Source organism: Heterodontus francisci, chromosome 26, assembly GCF_036365525.1.
Source record: "Heterodontus francisci isolate sHetFra1 chromosome 26, sHetFra1.hap1, whole genome shotgun sequence".
Classification (NCBI taxonomy): Eukaryota; Metazoa; Chordata; class Chondrichthyes; order Heterodontiformes; family Heterodontidae; genus Heterodontus; species Heterodontus francisci.
Genome location: NC_090396.1, coordinates 21,076,378 through 21,103,176, shown reverse-complemented (window position 1 = coordinate 21,103,176; position 26,799 = coordinate 21,076,378). Strand labels below are relative to the sequence as shown.

Here is a 26,799-nt window from a genome sequence, read left to right as displayed (position 1 = left end):
GGCACTTTCCTGCAATTGAAAGCGATACAGCATTCATCTTACAAAGGGCAGGCATCCTGTAGCCGAGTGCCTTTGCGTGTGACATGAGAAGTTCAGCACACCGGGACAGGTAAAGAAAGAATGTGGGCACAAACCACAGGTGCGAAATAAACTTGGCACTGGATATATTGGAACTGAAAGCTGTTAATAGGTACAATGCCAGCAAAGCAGATAAGCTTTCATTTCAGCATCAATTGCTGCAACCCAAAGGAAATCTTCAGTTAACAAAAAGAAATTATACATGAACTGTTACATGCTGGACACAGAATTCCATACTGTGCACCATAAACCTGCAATCCCCATGGCATCTTATGCTGCCATGAGATCTCTAAACCTTAAGCATCAACAGTAATGCTGACTGCAGTGGAATCCATTGTCGATCGTTGGTTATTAATTACTTGAGGAAACATATGATTTTCTGAAATAACTGAGAAACATATTAATAGTTTCAGTAAATGCAGAGAATAAAATAAGGTTTAAATTATTCATCTCCTTAATTTGTTTTTAAACTATTCCACCGACACCCGAGCAACACATATACACTTTCTTCTGCACTGGCTTGGCTTTCTGCTGCTCTGCCCATTCTCTCTCGAACAATCCTGCAATTTCTGGCAAATTTGCAATAAAAAAAACGTAGAAGCACTACTTGGCATTTTCTCTTTCATATTTAATATTTTCTGTTTGCATGGCTGTGACCTTAGCTGAATAAATAAGCCAGCTCTCAGAACCGATGCATTCATTCTGAAATTAAATGGTAAAAGTCCCCAGTCACTCTTAGATTTTAAGCCCTTGTGAAAGCTTGCACATTCTAAACCTTCATTAAATGAAATCATTAAATGAAAAGCTCCTCACAAAAATGTTGAAAAAGCAAAAATGTAACAAAGGCACCCAGCTAAGCTTGTGTCCTTACTCTCCCCTCTCTGACTAAAGACAGCAGTTAGTGGGATGACAATTAATGTCCAAGTGAACATGGCAGTAACAGCGAGCTCCACTGACTCCGCAGCTTTTTCATAAGAACATAAGCAATAGAAGCTGGAGTAGACCATACGGCCCCTCGAGCCTGCTCCACCATTCAATATAATCACGGCTGATCTTAAACCTCAACTCCACTTTCCTGCCCGCTTCTCATGTCCCTTGATTCCCCAAGAGGTCAAAAATCTATCGATCTCAGTCTTGAATAATAGTCAATGATGAAGCATCCACAACGCTACGTGGTAGATAATTCCAAAGATTCACAACCCTCTGACTGAAGAAATTTCTCAAAGTCCTAAATGATCAACCCCTTATCCTGGGCCTGTGTCCCCTATGTTCTAGATTCCCCAGCCAGGGGAAAAAAACTCTCAGTGTCTACCATATCAAGCCCCTTCAGAATCTTGTATGTTTCAATGAGATCACCTCTCATTCTTCTAAACTCCAGAGAGTATAGGCCCAATTTACTTAGCCTATCATGATAAGACAACCCTCTCATCACAGGAATAAGTCTAGTGAACCTTCGTTATACCACCTCCAATGAAAGTATATCCTTCCTTAGATTGGATACCAAAACTGCACACAGAAGTGGCTAGTGAGATCATTGATGCATTAGTTTTAATTTTCCAAAAATTCCCTAGATTCGGGGAAGGTTCCGCTGGACTGGAAAATAGCGAATGTAACTCCTTTATTCAAAAAGGGAGACAGAAAGCAGGAAACTACAGGCCAGTTAGCTTAACATCTGTCTTAGGGAAAATGTTAGATGCTATTATTAAAGATGTATAGTAGGGCTGTCAGGCAAATCCCCCCACCTGCCAAGACTGAGGCACACATGAACATTAAAGCTTAAAATTGCAAGCCCCCGACTAGAAAGACATTTGCATAGTAACTATCAGAGTTGGAACAAAGGACAAAGGACCATGCCCTGACCCATTCAACCAACAATGGACTTTTGATTACCAGACGTTGAAGGTGGGGGGAGCTAGCATTCCAGGTTGACGGCTAAGATAGCAGAATCCACAAACACAGAAGAAGTGGTCAGTCCAGTTTTAGTCACATGACTAGCTGGCTATTAAGATTTGAACTTCCAACAAGGGATTTGAACTCAGAAAGCCTTGTGCTCCTGGAACTGAAGCAAGAATTACCTTCTCTCCTGTCTGCCTGCTCATCTCTCAGGGAACTGAATCTTGTGAAGACACGTGAACCTCAAAGAGAGAAACGTCTCCTATGCGAACAAGGTTTAAAAGGAACACTGGGCCCCGATGAACAGCAAGACTACCTACAATCAAGTGAGCTCAAAGCACAGTGAAAAAGAAATTCTTCTGATATTGCTTCAAAACACCTCTCTACTATATTTTCCTGTCCTCTTTTCTGTCCCTATTTGCATGTATGTATTGTGTGTGCATGCTAGCGTGACAGCGTCATATATCCGTAGCCGGTAATGTATTAGAATTTAAGTTTAAGGTTTAATAAATTTCACGTTTCTTCTTTAAACCTGAGAAAGCTTGTTTGTGATTGTTTCTTTGCCTTATAATTGGAAAGCTGCGATCAATAATTCACAAAAGGGGGAGCTCAAAACATAGTGTGTTTAAAATTAAACTCTGTTACAAAAAGACCAGGTGAAGATAGCAACAGACCCCCTAGACACATTTCTCACCTGGTCGTAACAAGGGTGCTTAGAAAAATTCAAGGTAATCAGGCAGAATCAACATGGTTTTGCTAAAGGGAAATCATGTTTAACCAATTTATTGGAGTTCTTTGAGGGAGTTACATGTGCTGTGGATGAAGGGGAACCAGTGGATGTATTGTACTTAGATTTCCAGAAGGCATTTGATAAGGTGCCACATCAAAGGTTATTGCGGAAAATAAAAGCTCATGGTGTAGGGGGTAACATATTGGCATGGATAGAAGATGGGTTAGCTAACAGGAAACGGATAGTACACATAAAATAGGTCATTTTCTGGTTGGCAAGATGTAATGAGTGGTGTGCCACAGGGATCAGTGCTGAGGCCTCAACTTTTTACAATTTATATAAATGACGTGGATCTTGAATGAAGGGACCAAAGGTATGGTTGCTAAATTTGCTGATGACACAAAGACAGGTAGGCAAGTAAGTTGTGAAGTGGACATAAGGAGGCTACAAAAAGTTAAGTGAATGGGCAAAGATCTGGCAAATGGAGTACAATGTGGGAAAGTGGGAAATTGTCCACTTTGGCAGGAAGAATAAAAAAGCAGCATATTATCAAAATGGTGAGAGATTGCACAGCTCGGAGATGCAGAGGGATCTGGGTGTCCCAGTGCATGAATCACAAAAGGTTAGTATGCAGGTACAGCACGTAATTAGGAAAGCTAATAGAATGTTATCGTCTATCGCGAGGGGAATTGAATACAAAAGTAGAGAGGTTATGCTTCAGCTATACAGGGCATTGGTGGGACCACATCTGGAGTACTGGTCTCCTTATTTAAGGAAGGAGGTAAATATGTTGGAAGCAGTTCAGAGAAGGTTTACTGGACTGATACCTGGAATGGGCAGGCTATCTTATGAGGGAAGATTGGACAGGTTAGGCTTGTATCCGCTGGAATTTAGAAGAGGAAGAGGCAACTTCATTGAAACATATAAGATCCTGAGGGGTCTTGACAGGGTGGATGTGGAAAGGGTGTTTCCCCTTGTGGGAGAATCTAGAACTAGGGGTCACTGCTTAAAAATAAGGGGTAGCCCATTTAAGACAGAGATAAGGAGAATATTTTTCTCTGAGGGTCGTGAATCTTAGGAATTCTCTTCCTCAAAAGGCAATAGAAGCAGAGTCTTTGAATATGTTTAAGGCAGAGGTAGATAGATTCTTGATAAGCAAGGGGGTGAAAGGTTATTGGGATTGGTGGTAATGTGGAGAAATCAGTTCAGCCATGAACTTATTGAATGGCGGAGCAGGCTCAAGGAGCCGAGTGGCCTACTCCTGCTCCTAATTCGTATGTTCGTATGTACTCCAGGTGTGGTCTCACCAAAGCCCATTACAATCCTCCCGGATTGTTATTTGCAGCGGTCAGGACATTGATCCTCACATCCAGGAGATGCCTGGACAATCCAGGAGGTGTTGGTGACTTTAGGAGAACCTCATTGGAATTTCAGGACTGATATCTTCGGGATTAAAACAAAAGAAGAGACTCGAAATACGGAGTTGAAAAAAGATGCCCAAAGTAACTTGACCAATGCAGTACCTGACAGAAAGATTGGCTTGTCTTCTTTCTTTGCTTTGGCAAATGCTTCTTCTCCCCATGGATACCTAGACAATTAAAACACAGTAACTATAAAATTGTGAAAATAGCACTTTGGAATACAATACACGAGTAACTTGAAATATGCCATGTGATGAGTGTAAATTGCTTGCAAGGTACAGACAATTTGGGACCTATGCTTCCCAAAACACTCTACCATGTTTGGGGGGGGGGGGGGGGGGGTTCCTCACCTCATGACTGGGTCTGTTGTAGACTAATTGATAGAGATTGTTATGACTAGACAACAACTCCATTATCGCTGTATCATGTGACTACCAGAATGGTAGAAGGTGAACTTGGAGGGCCTTGGTCTTTTTGTCGTCTAGTAATTCCTTTGTTCCTTTTTCAATTAGTCCCAATATAAGGAGGCTGTGTTTGTCTACCATACTGTAGTCTGCGTTGGAAGCCACAAAACAGTTCAGAGCAGAACTGGCTCACATGGGGGAAGTGGGAAAGAGGTCATGATAGGTATATGGTATATAAATGGGGCCGAAGGCTCTGTTGGTGGCTCAATAAGCAACCATGTGGCTCCAGATTCAATCCAGTATCAGCCACAGTGGCAGCTGGGGTGCCTCAGGACCTGGGGTAGGAATGAAGAATCAGACAAAACTCGGGCTCCTCATTTGGAAGTGACTCCTCCCAGAGAGTGCACCTATGTAGATGTCAAGTGAGGACAGCGTCAGGATCAGCTATGATGCCCCTGCCAACACACACTGTTAAAACTTATGCATAGAGAACTGTCATTTGGCGAGATACTGGAAAGAAACAGGTGCCCAGAGGCTCACTCCACCACTCTGTCGATGACTTCAGAGGTGATGGAGAGACTGAAAGTGCAGGGGGGAATAAAAGCTTTAGCATAGGGTGCGGCCATTCCCTAAACCCTTGCTGTGGCCCCTCGCCATGAGGTGCTGTTATCAGTCATGCCACTGAGCAGGCACTTGCCTACAGAGAAGGCAGGAGGAGGGGATGAGCCAGTCAGAGGAACTATCCTTCTGAAAACACTTGTGTGTCCTGTTCCCTTGGAATCATTTGCAGAGCATCACCAGCAGAGGACTTGGAAACAGCTCCCTGCACTGCCAGGGACCTCATACAGGGACAGACATAGAGTTCATGGAGAATAGAATGTGGGAGATCGTCCAGGAGAGCATTAGAATAGTCAAGTTCAGGATACAGCAAAGGGATAGATGAGGGTTTCAGCAGCAGATAAGATGAGGCAGGGATGTAGTCGGGTGATGTTACGGAGGTGGAAATGTGATCTTAGTGATGGCACGGATGTGTGATCCGAAACTTGTTGCATTGTCAGCTACAACACCAAGGTTGCGATCGGTCCAGTTCAGCCAAGAAGAGTTGGAAGGGAGAGGGATGCAGTCAGTGGCTCGGGAATGGTGTTTGTAGCAGTTAACCAAGACAATGGGTGGAATCATATCGCCTTAGGCTCTAGCACAACAACAGGACCATTTTTGGGTTTGGAACCCAATTCTTCATTGAGCAAACCAATTCGAAGCCTGCCTCCTGGCTCCCTGAGCAATTAGGGAGAGCGGGCAGGATGACACATTCATTCTGTCAAAGGAAGGATTTCCCTTTAAAGTGACCATGGGATGTTTCAGAAAAGCTCATCAGTTTTTCAGACTGCAGCAACCAGAGGAATGGAAAGGAGACCCGGGAATGCTGCCCCCCAACAGGATCTCTCACTCTTACCTAGAGGCCACCTGAGGGGCTGCAGTGAAATGATCTCTCCCAAGGACGGGAGGAAGAGGACAACCTCCCCTACCAAGCAGAAATCGATTGAAGTGGCTGAGGAAGTCAGCAGCTGGAGTGTGGTGCCTCCAACCTGGATCCAGGACCTCAGGAAATCTTCACAGCTGAGTGATGCAATACTTTCAGGTGCCAATCACCACACTCTGACTTGCCCAGCATTCTCCTGCACAGCACACCTCAGGTCATACTTGCAGCTCCACTCATTCCTCTCTCTCCAGGCACCTCAGATTACCATCCAAACAGCCTCAGCCTATTGCCCTCTCGCACCCAGGCCTCAAAGTGACCATGCACAAATGGTGTTCTTCCCTCCTTTCCACACAAGCTATTACCAGCATTCACACCTCTCTGCTTTCTCTCCATGCAGAAGACAGCACATAATTTGGCGAGAGGCAGAGATGTGAGGTTGGGGAAGGAGGGTGGGCTTCCAGTGACAGGAACTTGACAGGTCTTGTTCCAGGAGGCTGCAGATGTCAGCATCTACCTGTCATAAGAGCCTGAGCATCCCAAGGCACTGATGTCCAGACATGTTGTGACAGCTGATCCTCTGCTTGCAGACCGTGTTGGGGGTCTTACCCCCTTCGAGCTGGATCTCAAAGTCCATCCTATCTACCCTGTGGAGGGGCATGGGACTGAAGAGAAGACAGCTGGTGCTTCTGCTTTTGCCCCTGACCAGAGGTGCAAAGTGGAGCTGCATAAGTTGCTCCCATACCATGGTGAAGACTGGCAGCAGTGAAGCACAGCGGAAAGTGAGTGAAGTGCTAAACAGGTGAAGTGCCTTCCAATAAGTGGGCTATCGCCTGTCAAGGAGTGAAAGCACTCTCAAAGAGAAAAGTGCTTTGAACAGCAAACTCTTATAATATTACTTGTTCCTTTGATATGTGAGCTATTGTAAGACTCAGGACTACGTAATATCTAAAGAAATCATGGCTTTTTATTATACTTTAAACTAGAACATATTTATTGTTACAAGGATTTTTTTATATTGAAACTTAGGATTCTGTGTTTTTAAGAACTGAAAAAGGATTTTAGTGGACATTGAGTCCACTAAATAGTTGAACTTTATGGATGTTTTGAAAGGAAGTTCAACTAAAGCTGAACTGGTAAACAAGGACTGGAATGCAGGTAATTTCAAGAAAACTAGCAGGGGGTTGACCTCAGAGCTACCCTCTGTTATGACAAGAAAAAAAATTTATGACTGGGCATGTGACCTGTTTCAGGAAGGTTTTGGTTTCAATTTGGAACTTTGCCAATGAGTTCGGACAAAAAGCAGGCATTTTAAATTTGATTTTGACCTGCCTGGAGATCAGAAGACGAACTAGAAAAGTACTGCCTCTCTGTAAAGGAATTCTGCATCGCTTGAGAAGAAACCCTGTATTTCAAATGTGGCAGATGCCTATTGCCTCCTGTCTCTGAAGAATCCCTGCATCAAGCTGTACTGTTGCCTCCTGGGTTTAAGAAATCCTGAATACTGGAAGAAACCTTTTACTGCTTTACTGCTGCTTTGAGACCTAAGATCCTTGCTGCACACCTGACGGAAGACCTTATGTGAAGCCTTCTACTGTTGAAGTTCTTTGAACGCCTACCCACCACAGACTATTCATCAACCTCGCCTGTTTAGACAGAAGCATATCCTTTACTGTGGAAAACTTCTTACCTGCCTTCCAAACATCAGCTCTGCAGGCAACAGTAAATCCACGTGCAATGGAGTAGCTCGGAGGTGCAGCATTGCAACCTTGAGATCTTGTCCCATCTGCCTACACTTCAAAATTAATGATTTGATGGTGCACATCATGCGTTCAGCCATACTGCTGGACTTTGAATAATACGGTGACAACGTCACGTGACAGACTCCCCACCTGCCACACATGTCCTGGAATTGTCTTCCTGCATACTGCACGCATTATCGCAGATAATTTCTTTTGGTACGCCAAATAGGCTGAACAGAGCACTGATTGTATCAAGAACCACTGCATCTTACGTATCTCATAGCTGCCTGATGATCAGAAACTTGGTGAAGTAATCTGTAACAAGGAGAAAATCATCACCTTGAATGTGAAATAAATCTGTACCGATCTTCGCCCATGAATGTGAAGGTGTTTCATGTGGGATCAAGGATTCCTTCAGTTGATTTGGCTGACAACTGTGACATGCCTCACAGAATTTCACCACTGTCTCAAAATCACTGTTGTTTCCTGGCCAGTTGACTGTCTCTCTGACAAGGTGTCTGGGGCATTCTATTCCGAAATGCCCTTGTTGCAGTTGGGGTTAAAATATCAGAATGCAGAGCTTCAGGTCCTGATAGGACTTGTTTCCCTTTGAAAATCACCCCTTGTGATATACCGAGCTCATCTCAATACGGTCAGAAACAGCATAGACGTTTGGTACTTCCTTCATGGTATCAGGCCATCCTTCCACAACAATAGGGTAGGGTCACGTGCCATCTCAGCTCTTAGTTCCTCGCATTTCAGTACGCAGGTAATGGAGCTGCACCAATCGGAATGCTGGTGCACTCGGTGGATGACTCCGTTGCGCTCCATCTTATCCAGCTCCTCTTTAAGGTTCTCTTGAATGTGCATGTTGCACTTCCTTGGCGCGTCGATAGTAGGAACTGCATCCTCCCTCACGTGCAACATGGCATCACCCTTAAAATTACCGATTGCCTCAAACCTGCCTGAGTAAGGTAGTTTCAGGTCTCTAAACGACTCAATGTACTCCATATTGCAACCTTCCATACCTTTTGATGCAGTGCTGACCTCCTGTATTGTGACGATTTGTAAACTTTGGTATACTGCAAGTCCTGCAACAGCTGGGCCAGGTGTATCTACAATGTAAAACATTTGTGGTAGGCATTCAGAGCTCATATAGCTGCACTGTAAGGTTATCATTGCAATGCATTTCGTTGGAGTTCCATTGTAGGCAGTCAGCCTAGCTGTGGTGGGTCATACCATAGATTCCCATTTCTTTAAGTACATTCCCTTCAGTACATGGATGGGCAGAATGTTTGCACTTGCTCCAGTCAGTTTTTACTCTGAGCTTATGCCTGCCACTCTTCTGTGGACATATAATCCCAATCATGCATCAATGCTATGTGAAATGTTGCCCGCTGTTTGCACGAGTGCCGGCTTCATCCATATCCTTCTAGCAATTTGTCTAACAACCTGACATACCTGCATGGGCTTTTATGTATGTGTTGGCATACCTTTTGTTGCATTTGCCATCCAGTGTTGCAGTGATTCTCTCCGCTTGTGATCTGTCACCATTCTTGTGTGCAGTATCTGAGCTCGACCTTCTGCACTGCCTTGCCCAATGTCCTCGCATGCCACAAGTTTTGCACTGGTCCTGGTGCGCCAGACAATTGTGATTTGAGTGAGTTGGGCCACATTTACCACAAGGCTTAGTAGCAGGGATAGGCGCCAAAATGTTGCACCACAAACACTGGACAAAATTATTGACTCAGCCACGGACATGGGGGCAATTAATCTGTATATAAAAAGTGTATAACCAACCTAATGCCATCAAAACACTGTCCGATTTAAAACACATTTCTCCCCATAAAGTAGCAAAGCATACAAACATCAATGAAGAGCAGCACACTGTATTAGCTAGCCAGAAAGCAAAACACTAAGCAACGCTGATGAGAATTACTTTTGTTGACAGAATAGAGTTCAATGTTCTAACATTGTGTTAGCATATAGCCAGCCAGCTAAAGCAGCCCGAGGAACACGCCGCCCTCCTTAATTGAGCGGTGGACCTGGAGCCAGCCTCTTAACTGGTCGTCTCCGCGAAGATCTCTCAGCAGGCGTCCTGATAGCCAGAGGAGTGTCAGGACCCAGAAATGGTCCTGACCCTTGATTATTGACATTTCAGGTCAAATGACCTTTCATCAGAGCTGCAAGATGCTCAAGGTGTGATATTCCACACTAGGCTGTTCATTTGCTGATTTGAAATAACTATAGTGAATGATAAATACCTAGGGTCCAGTCTCTTCCTTGGGTGCAATCGGGAAATTGGACTCAAAACACACTTGAAACTGTAATGGTTAGGGTTACGGTTCATTTCACAAAAAACCAGTGCAGTCAGGCAGCATAACAGAACGCCATCATTTTGTTTTTCATTAAAAAGTATTGATATCTTTAAGTAACTTGTGCAGTTTTATAAAAACAGCAGAAAATGTGTTTTAACCAAAAGATAAGCATTTTTAATAAGAGTCCAGTCTTCCTTCTGATTTAAAATCATTGAAAATAACTTTGAAAAACTACACCAGTGTACACTGGTCAGTTCCTATGTAAACTGAATAATTTTAGAGAAGGAAACTTTTAAACCATGTAGACTAGGTGCCTAAGAAAATGAGTGTAACTTGAAACTCAAACCAGTGCAATTGCTGGAATCTTGCAATTCAATCTGGGTGTGTGGCCAGTTCAGTGGGCAGGGCCTGATTCGGGTAAATTGTCTCAAAGTGGTGCATAAAATTGCAGAAAACAAAAACTTGTGATTTTAACTTAAATTTAAAATTCAACGATTTTTTTTGTGTTAGTTCAGCCGACACTGCCCAGATTGTGCCAGGTATAACCGGCGGAAACTCAACACCAGTGAATATGTCTATTAATATAATAAACGGTGCAGTCATATTTCTGATATTTACTGCCTCTGGATTAAGTATCATTGAATTACCAAAGAGAAAGCAGATGCAGTTTAGACAACATAGGGGGCATGGCTGTGATTAAACGACTGAATATTTGCAAAACTTCTTTCTACTGGAGCAGAGCAGAACCAAATCAGTTCTGAAAGGGCAGGAATCTGAGACTAAGTGAACCTGTCGGTTCTGCTCACAGGTGCTGACTGACCCGCTGACAGCTGCCAATAACTTCTGTTGCTGTCTTCCCATTTCTGAAACTGCCTTTGGAACAGATTCAGTAGAGATAGAAAGAGGATGCTTTTGGGTGGGGAGCGGGGGTTGTGGAGGGCGGTGTGAAAGTGAACTAGAAGAGACGGCGATAAGCAAGCAGGCTGAGAGTTTCAGTGAGAATTTACTGTGCCACTTCATATTCTAGGACCGAGCCCAATGCCCCGATGATCCCGATCCTTTCTAACTTTAAATGTCTTGCTCCAAGCCTTTAAACTTTTGTTTCAAAATAACCTAGCCACTAGGTTATTTTAAAACACAGGTTTAAAGGCTTGGAGCAAGACATTCAAAATTACCACGGACCTCAAAATTTTTACCACGAATGCTGGTGTCCATATACGGACACGCTGCCAATCCGTGCTTAGCAGACTTCTGAGTCTTGGTTACCATACCAATTGTCATAGTCACCCAGCCATGATCGCTTCAAATTTCCTTCCATCATTAAGTAGTGCATCTATGGTGTTCCCTTTCTTCTTTTCTAGCAGGTCTTTTTAAAAGGCCTCTATTGGGGCAGATGCGATGACTTGCTCTATAACCTATTCTGATAATTCAATATCTGCAAAGTCACAATACTGAGCTTTGCCTCAGCACCTGGCAACAAACTGGTCAATGGACTCATCTTGCCTTTGCTGGTAGGTCATAAGCTCAAGCCTATGTACTCGTAAATTTACCTTCACCTTGAGTTGCTGCTCCAGGAATGTCCATAGCTTGCGAGGGTCCTTCTGATCATCAGCTAACAATCTGATGTATTAATCCATTGCAAGCCCTCGTTGCTCAATGCGATCTTAATTTTAATATCTTGTTTCTCTGGTTTGCTCACTTCTTCATTGAGGAAACACAGTTCCATTCGCTGCTGAAACAGTTTAAATTCAGACGCTATGTCCGACACCTTCCAATCTATAACTGGATATCTGAAAGCCATTGTCTTAATGATCCTGCTTTTTTTCTAAATATAATTATAGGACTTTTACAGGTTTTCGTTTTCACAGGCACACTTCATTTTTTCTTGTTTAGACAGATTCGCCTTCTGCAGGTCTGCCCCTTTAAGAGTGATACTACTTTTTTTTTATAGAGAGAGCAGTTTTTTCTCTGGAGCCAGCTGCAGCTTGCAGTAATGGCAGCTGCCACAACCAGCCTTTTGCTTTGTGCTGGACCTCCAGTGGCGCTGTTGAGTTATTCCCTCTCTTTTCAGCTTAAGCCCCAACCATGAAGCCAAAGAAACGGAAAAACTAAAAGAATAATAGTTCAGCTACTGCTTTTCAAATTTTTCGGCCCACTGACAGACCTGTTGAAAGCTCCAATCCCCCAACAAACTTCCTCCTGTACTCAGAGTTTCAATACCTCCCGGGGTCCTATCTGTTGTCCTAGCTCGTTGCACTGTTGTGGGCTCTCTTGCCAGCTGCTGTCCAGGATCTTCAGCCACTCCAGGTAAGCACCCTGCTGTTATTTGTTCTCTCAGTGTGTTCTTCAGAAAAAAAATCAAAAGTTGCCATGATGTAATATTTGGTGGTCTTCAGAAAAAATATATCCCAAAGGTTTCCACCACATAATATTATTTGTTCCTTTGATGTGTGAACTATTGTAAGACTCACGGGGCTGCAAGTCATATCCAAAGAAAATGTGGGTTTTTATTATACTTTAAACTAGAACATATAAATACAAACATTTACTGCACGAGCCACATCTAAACACATCTCAATCTGTCCAGCTACACCCACAACTCCCTGGTCATGGTGACCCGACATCACTTCCTCCGGCGATATTCACCTATAGCTCCTTAAGGTGGTCCACTCTTGTGGTAGTCCCATGTCCCAAGGCTGGTGCTCTCTTCCCATTGTGCACTCGCCTCAGTGATACTGGCGAGGTGTTGATCAGTCAGGAAACAGCCTCGATGGCTGGGCAGACCAGGATTCAGTGCTAAATGACCTCTTAAGTGGCTTCTCAACAACCTCATAAACTTCTAAATTACTTACACAACAGACCCACAGGGGCTCCCCATTCTCCCTTAATCCTGCCCCGGGGAAGCCAGCAGAGGGCAGGATCACGTCAGAATCACAACCCAACATCACTTTCTGGAATTTTCCCACCTTCTGCCCCTGAATCCGCCTCCAGTGCCCTGGAAAAATTTCCCCCAATGGTATCGGACTTTCCAATATTTAATTGAAGGAAATTTCTTCTCATTCAGCACCAGAGTCGGACAAGCAGACTGATAATTTAGGGACAGTGGAGGGATCGAGAGAGGTGGTTGTTATGTAGAGGTGCGTGCCATCAGGGTACACGTGGAAACCGACACCATGTTTTCAGCTAACTCATGTATTGATCAAACTGGAACTTTCTGGGTCCATGTGCTGCAAGTACATACACGTAACTCCTTTTGCTGCTGAAGGAAGCAAAATCACTCAAACATGTACAGTTCTTCCACCAAATAGTTGCCCCCAGTCATTACTTCAAATAAACGGGCCAAGAATTTGGGGGGCTGGGGATTACTCCCGCAAATGGGTTATCAATGAGTGATATTATAAATTTTAGATCTTGAAAACCCAATGAGGTAGTGGAAGGGATTATGAAAAGTTACAGCCCATTTTTCAGCAAAGAAATTCAGAGAAGGTCTGGGTAGCCTGGGCCTTGGTGACTATAGAGGGCGAAAAATCAGTTCATGGAAGGGTAGAGGTAGAGTAAAGAGTTTTGGTTAATTTTCATCATTGTGGAGGGCTATTTATTGGATGAATTTTACATTTTATTTTGTTGTACATTTTCAATAAAGTATGAAAAATACTCATTTGCTTGTGCAGCAAGTTTACAATTTATTAGGACTTCAGTGAAATGTAAGTAATGAGACACAACGGGCAGCCCTCTAGTGCGACCTGTTCAGCTACTCACTCATCCATTCAATAAAGAATGAGAATCACTGCAATAAGAAACCATTTACACTAAGTGGCTCTTTGTAAACCCCCACATTGCCTTCTGCAGGTGCAATGTGGGGCACTAGAGAACAAAACATTTATAATTCTTTGTTTTCTCGATTTAAAGAGAGACTTGGAGCAAGAATATTACAGAATGAAAGCTCGTTTGGTCTCTTGTGATTTTAAGAAGTGGGAGTGAATGGTAAGGAGTTTTATCCACTGGCAATCTATTCAAAGGAGTGAATTGGTAGAGATTTGGTCCATAAAAACATCAGAGTAGGCCATTCAGCCCCTCAAGTGTGATATGCACAATGATCGCAAATCGACTGCAAAAGTAACCGCCAAGCATTCACATCAAATTTTCTAATGTTACAATTCCCTTAGTCCATCAGAAAAAACTTATAAAGCATTAGGTGATTACCAGTCTACAGGATTGTGTGCATGTTGCAACAGATAGGGAGACTTCTCGTTAATCAATCGGTTGGAGTGCTGCTTTGGCTTTGGGCCTAACGAACGTGGTGGCTCATCACTGCCTCCTGTTGCCATGGTTACAAACACCGTCCTTATAAGACTTCTGTTGGGATAGTTCCTGTTGATTCAAACAGAAAAAGATGTGTCCATAACTAATGCTCAGCAGCCAATTGTAATCAAGTGCATGTGACCACAACTTAATTTGCCAAGTGGAACAGAAAGTAAGTTAATAAAAGCAAAATACTGCAGATGCTGGAAATCTGAAATTAAAACAAGAAATGCTGGAAACACTCAGCAGGTCTGGCAGCATCTGTGGAGAGAGAAGCACAGTTAATGTTTCAAGTCAGTGACCCTTCACCAGAACTGGCAAATGTTAGAAATGTAATTGGTTTTAAGCAAATAAAGCAGGGAAGGCGCAAGAGATAACAAAAGGCAAAGGGTTGATAGGGCAGAAGGTCACAGAGAATAACTGAGCAGAAGGTCATGGAGCAAAGATAAACGGTATGTTAATGATGTGCTGAAAGACAAAGCATTAGTACAGGGCGGCACAGTGGCGCAGTGGTTAGCACTGCAGCCTCACAGCTCCAGCGACCCGGGTTCAATTCTGGGTACTGCCTGTGTGGAGTTTGCAAGTTCTCCCTGTGTCTGCGTGGGTTTTCTCCGGGTGCTCCGGTTTCCTCCCACAAGCCAAAAGACTTGCAGGTTGGTAGGTAAATTGGCCATTATAAATTGCCACTAGTATAGGTAGGTGGTAGGGAAATATAGGGACAGGTGGGGATGTTTGGTAGAAATATGGGATTAGTATAGGATTAGTATAAATGGGTGGTTGATGGTCGGCACAGACTCGGTGGGCCGAAGGGCCTGTTTCAGTGCTGTATCTCTAAACTAAAACTAAACTAAAAACTAAACAGAGAGGGTGTTAATTGACAGAAAAATGAACAGCCCTAGCCCAAAGCACAAACATGAATTAAAACAGTGGGTAGGCACATGGTAATAACGTGAATGATGAAACAAACTAAAATAAAACAAATAAAAAAGAAAAAAAAAATAATCAAAAAGAAAAAAATAACTAAAAATAAAAAGGGGGGCGCGTCATGCCCTGAAATTATTGAACTCAATGTTCAGTCCGGCAGGCTGTAGCATGCCTAAGCAGTAAATGAGGTGCTGTTCCTTGAGCTTGCGTTGATGTTCACTGGAACACTGCAGCAATCCCAGGACAGATATGTGGGCATGACAGCAGGGAAGCGTGTTGAAATGGCAAGCAACCGGCAGCTCGGGCTCATGCTTTCGGACGGAACGAAGGTGTTCCGCAAAGCGGTCACCCAATCTGTGTTTGGTCTCCCCAGTGTAGAGGAGACCACATTGTGAGCAGCGAATACAGTAAACGAAATTGAAAGAAGTACAAGTCGCTGTTTCACCCGAAAGGAATGTTTGGGACCTTTGGATAGTGAGGAGAGAGGAGGTAAAAGGGCAGCTGTTACACCTCCTGTGATTGCAGGGGAAGGTGCCGTGGGAAGGGGACAAGGTGTTGGTGGTAATGGAGGAGTGGACCAGGGTGTTGTGGAGGGAACAATCCCTTCGGAATGCTGACGGGAAGGGAGAGGAAGGTGCCTTTGGTAGTGGCATCACGCTGGACGTGGCAGAAATGGCGGAGGATGATCCTTTGTATGTGGAGGCTGGTGGGGTGGAAAGTGAGGACAAGGGGAACCCTGTCACAGTACTGGGAGGGAGGGGAAGGGGTGAGGGTAGAGGTGCGGGAAATGGGCCGGACACGGTTGAGGGCCCTGTCTACCACAGTGGAGGGGGAATCCTCGGTTGAGGAAAAAGGAAGACATATCAGAAGCGTTGCCGTAGAAGGTTGCACCATCAAAGCAGATGCGCCAGAGACAGAGAAACTGGGAGAATGGAATGGAGTTCTTATAGGAGGCAGGGTGTGAAGAAGTGTAGTCAAGGTAGCTGTGGGAGTCGGTGGGCTTGTAATGAATATTAGGAGACAGCCTATCCCCAGAGATAGAGACAGAGAAGTCGAGGAAGGGAAGGGAAGTGTCGGAGATGGACTATGTAAAGGTGAAAAGGGTGGAAATAAGAAGCAAAGCTGATAAAATTTTCCAGTCCGGGACGGGAGCAGGAAACGGCACCAATACAGTCATCAATGTACCGGAAAAAGTGTTGGGGGAGGGGGCCTGAGTAGGACTGGAACAATGAATGTTTGACATATCCCACAAAAAGACAGGCATAACTAGGACCCATGCATGTACCCATAGCAACACCTTTTACTTGAAGCAAGTAAGTGGAATTGAAGGAGAAGTTGTTCAATGTGCGAACAAGTTCAGCCAGGCGGAGGAGGGTGGTGGTGGATGGTGACTGGTTGAGCGTCTGTTCAAGGGAGAAGCGGAGAGCCCTCAAACCGTCCTGGTGGGGGATGGGGGTGTAGAGAGATTGGACGTTCATAGTGAAGAGGCAGCAGTTAGGGCAGGAAACTGGAAATTGTCAAAATTACGTAGGGCGTCAGAAGAGTCATGGATGTACGTGGGAAGAGACCAGACCAGGGGAGAAAAGATAGAGTCGAGATAGGAAGAAATAGGTTCAGTGGGACAGGAACAGGCTGAAACAATGGGTCAGCCAGGACAGTCCTGTTTGTGGATTTTAGGAAGGAGGTAGAAGCGGGCTGTCCAGGGTTGCGGGACTATGAGGTTGGAAGCTGTAGAGGGAAGATCTCAAGAGGAGATGAGGTCAGTAAAGTCCTGTGGACACAGAAAGTAAGTTTGTACCTTAGGGTCTGAAACAGTCCAGAGTGGGCCCAGATTACATGACTTAATGAAGAGCCAGCAATCAATGTGCATACCTCAGAAAGTTGAAGAATGTGCTTTTTGTCTATATAAAACTCCCGACTTGGATTCCTTGTTTCTGGAAACAGTATGCGTGTGGTTAAAAAGCCTACAGTCAGACATGGTTATGAAGGGTCAAGGCCAGCTATTTTCTGCAGGATGGAAGCATTTTGCATGATAGTGTGGGACAAAATTAGTCTGCTCAGATGCATTGCGGTGACTTTAACCCCACAAAACGGGTGGGTTGGGGTTGGGTGAGATGTTAAAAAATTTTTTAAATCTCAAACCCAACTCCAACCCGCCCACGTTTGGGTTTAACAGTGGCGGGACAGAGGGGCAGGTTGTCCATTTAAATATTATAATGAGGTGCCTAACATTTAACCTACTTACAGATTTAACCCTGGACGGCCCTGTTTCCTATCCAGGGGAAATCGGCAGCTGAAAGGAGATGGTGAAGACCGCTTTGGGGAGAAGGTAAGTACTGTTACATCATTGCTTTGTAGGCCAGGAGGAGCAGCAGTGATTCCCCCCTCCCACCCCATTCCACAAGATAACCTTCTTCCCTGAGATCAGAACAGCCCCTCCCATTCCACATCCAACAGATCTTGCCTCACACTAAGATCTGGGGCTTTTAGGTTTCCCATCCAGAACATGGACCATCCCCCACAACTACCTACGCAACAGGGATTACACATCCATGTCAATATTGAGGTCATTGTTCCTAAGATGCAACACTTTACTGCCTAGATGGTCACATTTTGGGATCTTTTCACTATATTTTCACAGAATGGATTTGAACAAAGTTACTTCAAGCGTTGTGTTTTAAGATGATAATGAGAAAGTTGTGATGCTGTTCCCCCATAGACTGTGGGTAGGATTTTGAGCCCCCACCTCTGGGCCATTTCGTGGAGACGAAATGGTTGGGGGGGGGGGGGGTGAGGGGAAGAGTGGGGGTCGGGATAACAGGACGACCCGCCCACACGCTGTGGGTACCTGGCACGGCTCGTTAAAGGTCAATTAAGGGCTGACCCTTGACATTAACTGTTCTTTACTCTCCAGAGATGCTGACTTACTTGTGTGTTTCTGGTACTTACTGTTCCTAGATTTCAGCATCTGCAGTATTCCATTTTTTCCCACTTGTGAAGGCAGTCAAGTTTGTTGAAAGGAAAGCTGTAAGGGTTTGCATGGAAATAATGAAAAGACGACGATCGAGGTCTGTTAGAAGCCATCTTGTTTAGGTGAAGTAAGACAACACAGTGATGGAGGATAATGGCAGGATCTTTGTTTGAATTAACTTTTTTTTTTATTCGTTGCTCAGATGTGGGTGTCACTGGCCAGGCCAGCATTTATTGCCCATCCCTAATTGCCCTTGAGAAGGTGGGGGTAAGCTGCTTTCTTGAACCGCTGCAGTCCATGTGGGACAGGTACACTCACAGTGCTGTTAGGAAGGGAGTTCCAGGATTTTGACCCAGCGACAGTGAAGGAACGACGATATAGTTCCAAGTCAGGATGGCGTGTGGCTTGGAGGCGAACTTGCAGGTGCTGGTGTTCCCATGCATCTGCTACCCTTATCCTTCCAGGTGGTAAAGGTTGTGGGTTTGGAAGGTGCTGTCTAAGGAGCCTTGCTGCATTGCATCTTGTAGATGGTACACACTGCTGCCACTGTGCATTGGTGGTAGAGGGAGTGAATGCTTGTGGGTGGCGTGTCAATCAAGTGGGCTGCTTTGTCCTGGATCATGTTGAGCTTCTTGAGTGTTGTTGGAGCTGCACCCATCCAGACAAGTGGAAAGTATTCCAACACAGTCCTGATTTGTGCCTTGTAGATGGTAGACAGGCTTTGGGGAGTCAGGTGGTGAGTTACTTGCCTCAGGATTCCTAGCCTCTGACCTGCTCTTGTAGCCACGGTATTTATATGGCTACTCCAGTTCAGTTTCTGGTCAATGGTAACCCCCAGAATGTTGACAGTGGGGGATTCACTGATGGTAACGCCATTGAATGTCAAGGGGAGATGGTTAGCTTCTCTCTTATTTGAGATGGTCATTGCCTGGTACTAGTGTGGCGCGAATGTTATTTGCCACTTATCAGCCCAAGCCTGGATATTGTCCAGGACTTTCTGCACTTCTACATGGACTGCTTCAGTATCTGAGGAGTCACAAATGGTGCTGAACATTGTACTATCGTCAGCGAACATTCCCACTTCTGACCTTATGATTGAAGGAAGGTCATTGATGAAGCAGCCGAAGATGCTTGGGCCGAGGACACTACCCTGAGGAACTCCTGCAGTAATGTCCTGGAGCTGAGATGATTGACCTCCAACAACCACAACCATCTTCCTTTGCACTAGGTACGGCTCCAACCAGTGGAGAGTTTTCCCCCTGATTCCAGTTTTGCTAGGACTCCTTGATGCCATACTCTACCAAATGCCGCCTTGATGTCAAGGGCAGTCCCTCTCACCTCACCTCTTTTGTCCGTGTTTGAACCAAGGCTATAATGAGGTCAGGAGCTGAGTGGCCCTGGCAGAACCTGAACTGAGCATCACTGAGCAAGCTATTGCTAAGCAAGTGCCGCTTGATAGCACTGTTGACGACACCTTGCATCACTTTACTGATGATTGAGAGTAGACTAATGGGGCGGTAATTGGCCGGGTTGGACTTGTCCTACCTTGTGTGTACAGGACATACCTGGGCAATTTTCCACATTGCCGGGTAGATGCCAGTGTTGTAGCTGTACTAGATAAGCTTGGCTAGGAGTGTGGCAAGTTCTGGAGCACAGGTCTTCAGTACTATTACCAGAATGTTGTCAGGACCCATAACTTTAGCTGCATCCAGTGCCTTCATTCGTTTCTTGATATCACGCAGAGTGAAATGAATTGGCTGAAGACTAGCATCTGAGATGCTGGGGACTTCAGGAGGAGGCCGAGATAGATCATCCACTCGGCACTTCTGGCTGAAGATTGTTGCAAATGCTTCAGCCTTATCTTTCGCACTGATGTGCTGGGTTCCCCCATCATTGAGGGTGGGAATATTTGTGGAGCCACCTCCCCCAGTTAATTCTTTAATTGTCCACCACCATTCACGACTGGATGTGGCAGGACAGCAGAGCTTAGAAATGATCCATCGGTTATGGGATCACTTAGCTGTCTCTTGCATGCTGCTCACGCTGTTTGGCACACAAGTAGTCCTGGTTTGTAGCTTCACCAGGTTGACACCTCAATTTGAGGTGTCTTCAGGAGGAGGTGCTGCTCCTGGCATGCCCTCCTACACTCTTCATTGAACCAAAGTGAATGAACTTGCATTTATACAGAACTTTTCAGAACCTCAGGATGTCCTAAATCGCTTTCCAGCCACTTAAGTACTTAGTAAGTGTAGTCACTGCTGTAGCGTAAGAAACTCAGCAGACAATTTACGCACAGCAAGGTCCCACAAACAGCAATATGATCATGACCAGATAATCTGGCTTAGGGATTTCACTTCAGGGATATATAGTGACTAGGATACCAGCGAGAAATCCCCTGCTCTTCTTCAAAGAACGTCACGGAATCTTTTACATCTACCCAAGAGGGCAGAAAAGGACCTCAGTCTCATCCGGAACACATCTCCAACAGTGCAGCACTCCCTCAGTATAACACTGGGAACATCAACCTAGATTTTATGCTCAAGTATCTGGAGTGGAAGTTAAACCCACGGCCTTCTGACACAGAAGCGAGAGTGCTACACCCTGAGCTATAGTTGAGAACAGCCGCGTTCTCACTCAGACAACAAAAACGTACTTCTATAGTACCTTTAATGTAATAAAGCATCCCAAGGTACTTCACAGGTGCATTACAAAGCAAAACTTGGCACTGAGACACAAAGAAGATATCAGGGCAGATGGCCAAAAGCTTAGCCATAAGGACCATCTTAAAGAGAAAAGAGAGATAGAGAGGCACAGAGATTTAGGGAGGGAATTCCAGAGCTTAGGGCCTAGGCAACAAAGACTTGTTGGAGCAGTTAAGATCGGGGTGCTCAAGAGGCTAGAATTAGAGGAGCACAGATATCTCGGAGGTTGAGACCTGGAAGATATTACAGAGTTAGGGAGAGGCGAGGCCATGGAGGGAATTGAAAACAAAGATAAGTTGTTGAATTGAGCGATTGGAATAATAACTTGTGTTTTGTACATTCACGTCACTGTGAAGTGAAGCAGCTAATCAATTTGTAACACGTTCGCTTTGTCCATCTTCAAAGCGATTGACGTTCACGTACGCAAGAAATAAATATCTGATCCAGGTCACAAGGGGTTATTTTTGTTATATCCTGAGTTACTTAATAATGCAACATTAGTCAACTCCTACAAAAATAAGGCGGTACTGAATTCGAAACGGTAACTACTGCAGACTCAGATTTTTTTTTTTTAAACACTTTTGCTCTATTCAATTAGTTCAGAATGACATTTTGTGCACAATCAATCAGGCTACCAGAAGTCTCCATACTTTACTGAAAGTGGCACTTGTATTTGGAGTAACATTGCAAGTGATTGAAAATCTGTGAAGAGCTGTTGATTGCAACACATATAGCCTTTTGTTTCAAATATATCTTCCAACTATGATGAATGTTGACATACTTGGTCTGACCTTATTCTACTTATGAGATTCTCGGTGGGCAGTCCACTGTCCTCATCGCATCTTCTACTTTGCAAATTATCTTTACAGCTAACAGATAAGTTCTATTTTCATTCATTCTCAGGATGTGGGCATTGAATGATAGAAATTTGACTGCATTTGTTGACAACGCTATCAGTAGGTGGCGCTGTTTTGGCACATGCTGTAAGGGGGGTGGGGAGGGGGGGAGGGGAGGGGAGGGGAGGGGGGGGGAGGGAGCAGCGGAGTGGAAGAGGAGTGCCTTTTTCTGTGCATGCGCCATAAACACAACAGCAAAAGACTTACTGGCCAGTCCCTGCACCCGGTGACACCAAGGTCTTCAGCTGCTCACTCCCCGCGGCTCTCTACGGCCTCTCGCTTCCGGCCCTCTCCATTCAGCCATTCCCTCCAGCTGCGGATGCCCAATCCAGTTGCTTTCTCCCCTACTTCTCAACAGTACTTCAGGCATTGCAACTATCTGGTCCCTGCCTTTTGCATGCTCCCTCTCCCAACCCCTCCCCGCTCTCCATCTCCCCCTCTTCACCCACCCACCCCTCCCTCCACCCCCCCACCACAGTTGAATATCTGAAGTGCAGTTGCAAAGTCGGGGAAATAGCATCCAAAACAAAACCTCAACAATTCTGGATTTAAATATTGAGAAGTTTTATTAAGTTCATTAAGCATCAGAGGAACTGCTGTGCATGGATACATGAGTGTTGTGTCCAGCATTCCCGTGAGACAGACAGGCCGAGTCTCTGCTATGCACAGCTGAAGAGATTGTTCCTGGAGAGCCTTGTGGTGAATGAACGCTTGGCTCTCTATTCCACTACTGTATTGTCCATGTGAAGAAGGCAAAGTCACAAGAGTCTGAGCTCAGTCTATTCTTGGTGAATGTTCCCCAAGCGCATCCCAATGTGCATTCCCAATTCATCCATAAATGCAATGTTCCTTTCCACATCGTGATGAGCTCCGCAGCATGATCCAGTTGCCTTCGTTGCTTGAATGCTGACCTTAAGTCTCAAGGATTGTTTTCTCGACAGCATGTTTTACATGAAAAGAAATAAAGCAAATCAGAGTCAGAGCTTGCCTCCCTCCATCCACTGAAATTACTGTTGTGCACACCTTTTTAAGTTCTGCAGTGAAGGCACCAATTGATAACGTCGCCAATGAAGCACTTATTACCCATCTCAGATGCAGGAATCAGCACATCCTTGCGTCCTCTCCTGCACTGCCTCCTTTGCTTGAATGCCGTCCTTAAGTCTCAAGGATTGTTTTCTCAAGTACACGTTTTACATGAAAAGAAATAAGGAAAGAACAGGAGTGTCAGAGCTTCCCTCCCTCCAATGTAATTACTGTTGCGCATGCTTTATGCTCTGCAGGATAGGCATGTACTGATAACACCGCCAATGAATCACTTAGTACCCACCTCAGCTGTAGGAGTCAGGATGATGTAACTGCCCCTATCTCGTGATGGTTCAATGCTGCTCTCAGGGAAAACATGAATGATGTGAGGGTGCTGGAAAAAGAAGCACATTTCTTTTGGACTATGAACATAAAGCAGGCCATTTAGCCCAGCTGTTCCCTGCTCGTGGTTATGCTACTCCTGTGCCTTCCCATACGCTCCCATTTAATCCTGCCTACTACTATCAGCATCACCTTCCATTTCTTTCACTCTTACCTACCTTTGCATTAAAGTAACACTGAGGATGGAGAATGGTGTGGCTGCACTCCCACCTCACCAGTTGTGTATGCAGCAAGAGCATTCACATTTGTGCTACCACTGGACATGGCATGAGGTGGCTGTGTGTCCATGTGCACTGCTCGGATGGGTGCAGGAACAGGTGGCTGTGTGTCCATGTGCACTGCTCGGATGGGTGCAGGAACAGGTGGCTGTGTGTCCATGTGCACTGCTCGGATGGGTGCAGGAACAGGTGGCTGTGTGTCCATGTGCACTGCTCGGATGGGTGCAGGAACAGATGGCTGTGTAACTGAACAGCAAGGAGAGGGTACCGCAGGTGGGGGAAGTGGAACTTTGAACAGGCAGGCATATGTTCAGGAAGGCTATTAAGGGACCACACGGGATACATGAGATGAGATAAGAAATACAGAATGCACTCCATTGAAACGTTACAAAAACGAAAGTGACCGTTTAGATGGAAGGTTGTTTGCTGGACTGCAGCACATGTACTGCCTGCACACAGCAACTTACAACAGGGACTGGAGCACATGCTGTGCCCCAGACAATGGAAATGTTTTCAGAGCAACTTACCTTGGAACAATCTCCTCTGTCTAATAAAAATGAAGCAAATCTCCAAAACAACTAAATAATTGAGATAAAATGCGAGAAAATGCCCGACGAAACCTCTCCTCCTTCCACTTTCAAAAACTCGCGTCGAAGCTTTGACGCATGCGTGAATATCGGAAGATTGAACCATGCGTGAATATCCGGTGGCGTTGCATGAAGAGCATGCGCAGAGGCCAACCTGGCGCGTTGCCCGAGGAAGACGACGTAACGCGATGACGTCACCAGCGCATGCGCAAACTGGTCCTGGCAAGCAGGAACGCAGCGCATGCGCAAAGATGAGGAGACCGTCTGCGCATGTGCGCACCGCGGCGCAGCCTGATGACGTCGGCGCTGGCCGGCGTTGTCAGGAATCACTTTGTAGAAATTTACAGCACGGAAGGATGCAATTTCGCCCATCGTGTCTATCCCAGCCGATAAGAAGCCATCCAGCATAATCCCACTTTCCAGCTCCTGGTCCACAGCCATGTAGGGTACAGCACTTCAAGTGCATATCCAAGTACTTAGAAATGTTGAGGATTTCTGCCTCTACCACCTCTTCAGGCTGAGTTCCAGATCTTCGCCACCATCTGGCTGAAAAGGTTTCTCTTCGAATCCCCTCTCAATCTCTTACTTCTTAGCCTAAATCTATACCCCCTGGTTATAGATCCCTCAACCAAGGGAAATTGGGCCTTCCTATCCACTCTATCTAGATCCTTCATAATTTTATACACTTCAATTAGGTCTCCCCTCCTCTGTCCTCTTAGGGCGGCACAGTGGCGCAGTGGTTAGCACCGCAGCCTCACAGCTCCAGCGACCCGGGTTCAATTCTGGGTACTGCCTGTGCGGAGTTTGCAAGTTCTCCCTGTGTCTGCGTGGGTTTCCGCCGGGTGCTCCGGTTTCCTCCCACCTCCAAAAGACTTGCAGGTTGATAGGTGAATTGGCCATTGTAAATTGCCCCTAGTGTAGGTAGATGGTAGCAGAATGGTGGGGATGTCGTAGAAAATATGGGGTAGTGTAGGGTTAGTATAAATGGGTGGTTGTTGGTCAGCACAGACTCGGTGGGCCGAAGGGCCTGTTTCAGTGCTGTATCTCTAAATAAAAAGAAAAAGGAAAAAAGAAAACAACCCTAGCCTATCCAATTCCTCATAATTAAAATTCTCCAGTCCATGGCAACATCCTCTGTACCCTCTCTCGTGCAATCACATCTATAGTGCGGTGACCAGAACTGCATGCAGCATTCCAGCTGTGGCCTAATTTTATACAGTTCCAGCATTACCTCCAAGCTCTTATATCCTATGCCTTGCTAATAAAGGCAAGTATCCCGTATGCCTTCTTCACCACCTTAATTACCTGTCCAGCCACCTTCAGGGATCTGTGGGCATGCACTCTGAAGCCCCTCTGTTCCTCTACACTTCTCAGTATCCTACCATTTATTGTGCATTCCCTTGCCTTGTCAGCCTTCCCCAAATAGATTAACTCACACTTCTCCAGATTGAACTCCACTGTTTGGCCCACCTGACCAGTCCAATGATATCTTCCTTCAGTCTACAGTCATTATCAAACACAGTCAATTTTTGTATCATCCACAAACTCCTTAATCATAACCCTAAATCGTTGATGCATACAACAAAAAGCAAGGGACCTAGTATGGAGCCCTGTGGAACCCCAATGGAAGCAGCCTTCCAGTCACAAAAACACCCATCCACCATTACCCTTTGCTTCCTATCTATGAGCCAATTTTGGTTCCAACTTGCTACTTTCCCTTGGATACCATGGGCTTTTACTTTCGTGACCAGTCTGCCATGTGGGACCTTAACAAAAGCCTTCTAAAATCTTTAGACTACATTAAATGCACTCCCTTATTGACCCTCCTTGTTACCTCCTCAAAAAATTTAATCACGTCAGTCAGATACGATCTTCCTTAACAAATCTGTGCTGACTGTCTTTGATTAATCTGTGTCTTTCTAAATGAAGGTTCATCCTCTCCCTCAGAATTTCATCCGGGACTGGGATTTATCCATTTTCAAAGATGTTAAACCCCTTAATGCTTCCTCTCTCACTATGTTAATTTCATCTAATATTTCATACTGATCCTCACTGATTGCAATGTCTGCATTGTCCCTCTCTTTTGTGACAATAGATGTAAAGTATTCAATAAGAACAATATCTGCTTCCTCTGCCTCCGCACACAGGTTACCCTTATGGTCCCTAATAGGCCCTACTCTTTCTTTAGTATGCTCTTGCTCTTCGCATATTTATAAAAAATCTTTGGGTTTTCCTTGATTTCACTTGCCAATATGTTCTCATGCCCTCTACACAGAGAAGTATGAAGTAATGCCTTTTGGCAGAAGGGACAGGAAGTGGCAAGACAGAATGAATGGCACAGTTGAAATAGTGTGCAGGGACAGAGTGGCCTGGGCGTTTATGTGCATCAATCTTTGAAGGTGGCAGGACATATCGAGAGAGTGGTGACCAAAGCATATGGGATCTTGGGCTTCATAAATAGAAGTATTGAATATAAAAGCAGGAAAGTTATGCTGAACCTTCATAAAAGCTCTGATTAGGTCACAACTGGAGTATTGTGTCCAGTTCTGGTCACCACACTTTAGGAAGGATGCGAGGTTCCTGAGGGTGCAGAGGAGATTTACCAGAATGGCTCCAAAAATGAAGGATTTGAGTTACAAGGTTAGGTTGGAGAAGCTGGGTTTGTTCTCCTTGGAGTAAAGGAGATTGAGGGGAGATTTGATAGAGGTGTA

The 26,799-nt window shown here is 45.0% G+C and overlaps 1 protein-coding gene across 2 annotated transcripts in view; it reads right to left on the bottom strand.

The window, feature by feature from the left end:
• The window catches only part of spata20 (spermatogenesis associated 20), a 452,991-nt gene that overhangs the window by 406,293 nt on the left and 19,899 nt on the right, over window positions 1–26,799 (bottom strand). Inside the window, exons 1-3 of one of the 2 annotated variants that reach the window (XM_068057906.1) lie at window positions 18,239–18,314; window positions 14,267–14,434; window positions 4,225–4,289 (exon numbers count right to left, since the gene is read on the bottom strand). In XM_068057906.1, the coding sequence (XP_067914007.1) occupies window positions 4,225–4,289; window positions 14,267–14,391 (190 nt within the window). In that variant the 5' untranslated portion in view covers window positions 14,392–14,434; window positions 18,239–18,314. Of the gene's footprint in view, window positions 1–4,224; window positions 4,290–14,266; window positions 14,435–18,238; window positions 18,315–26,799 lie in introns of those variants that run through there. The other variant, XM_068057905.1, reaches the window with a different exon arrangement.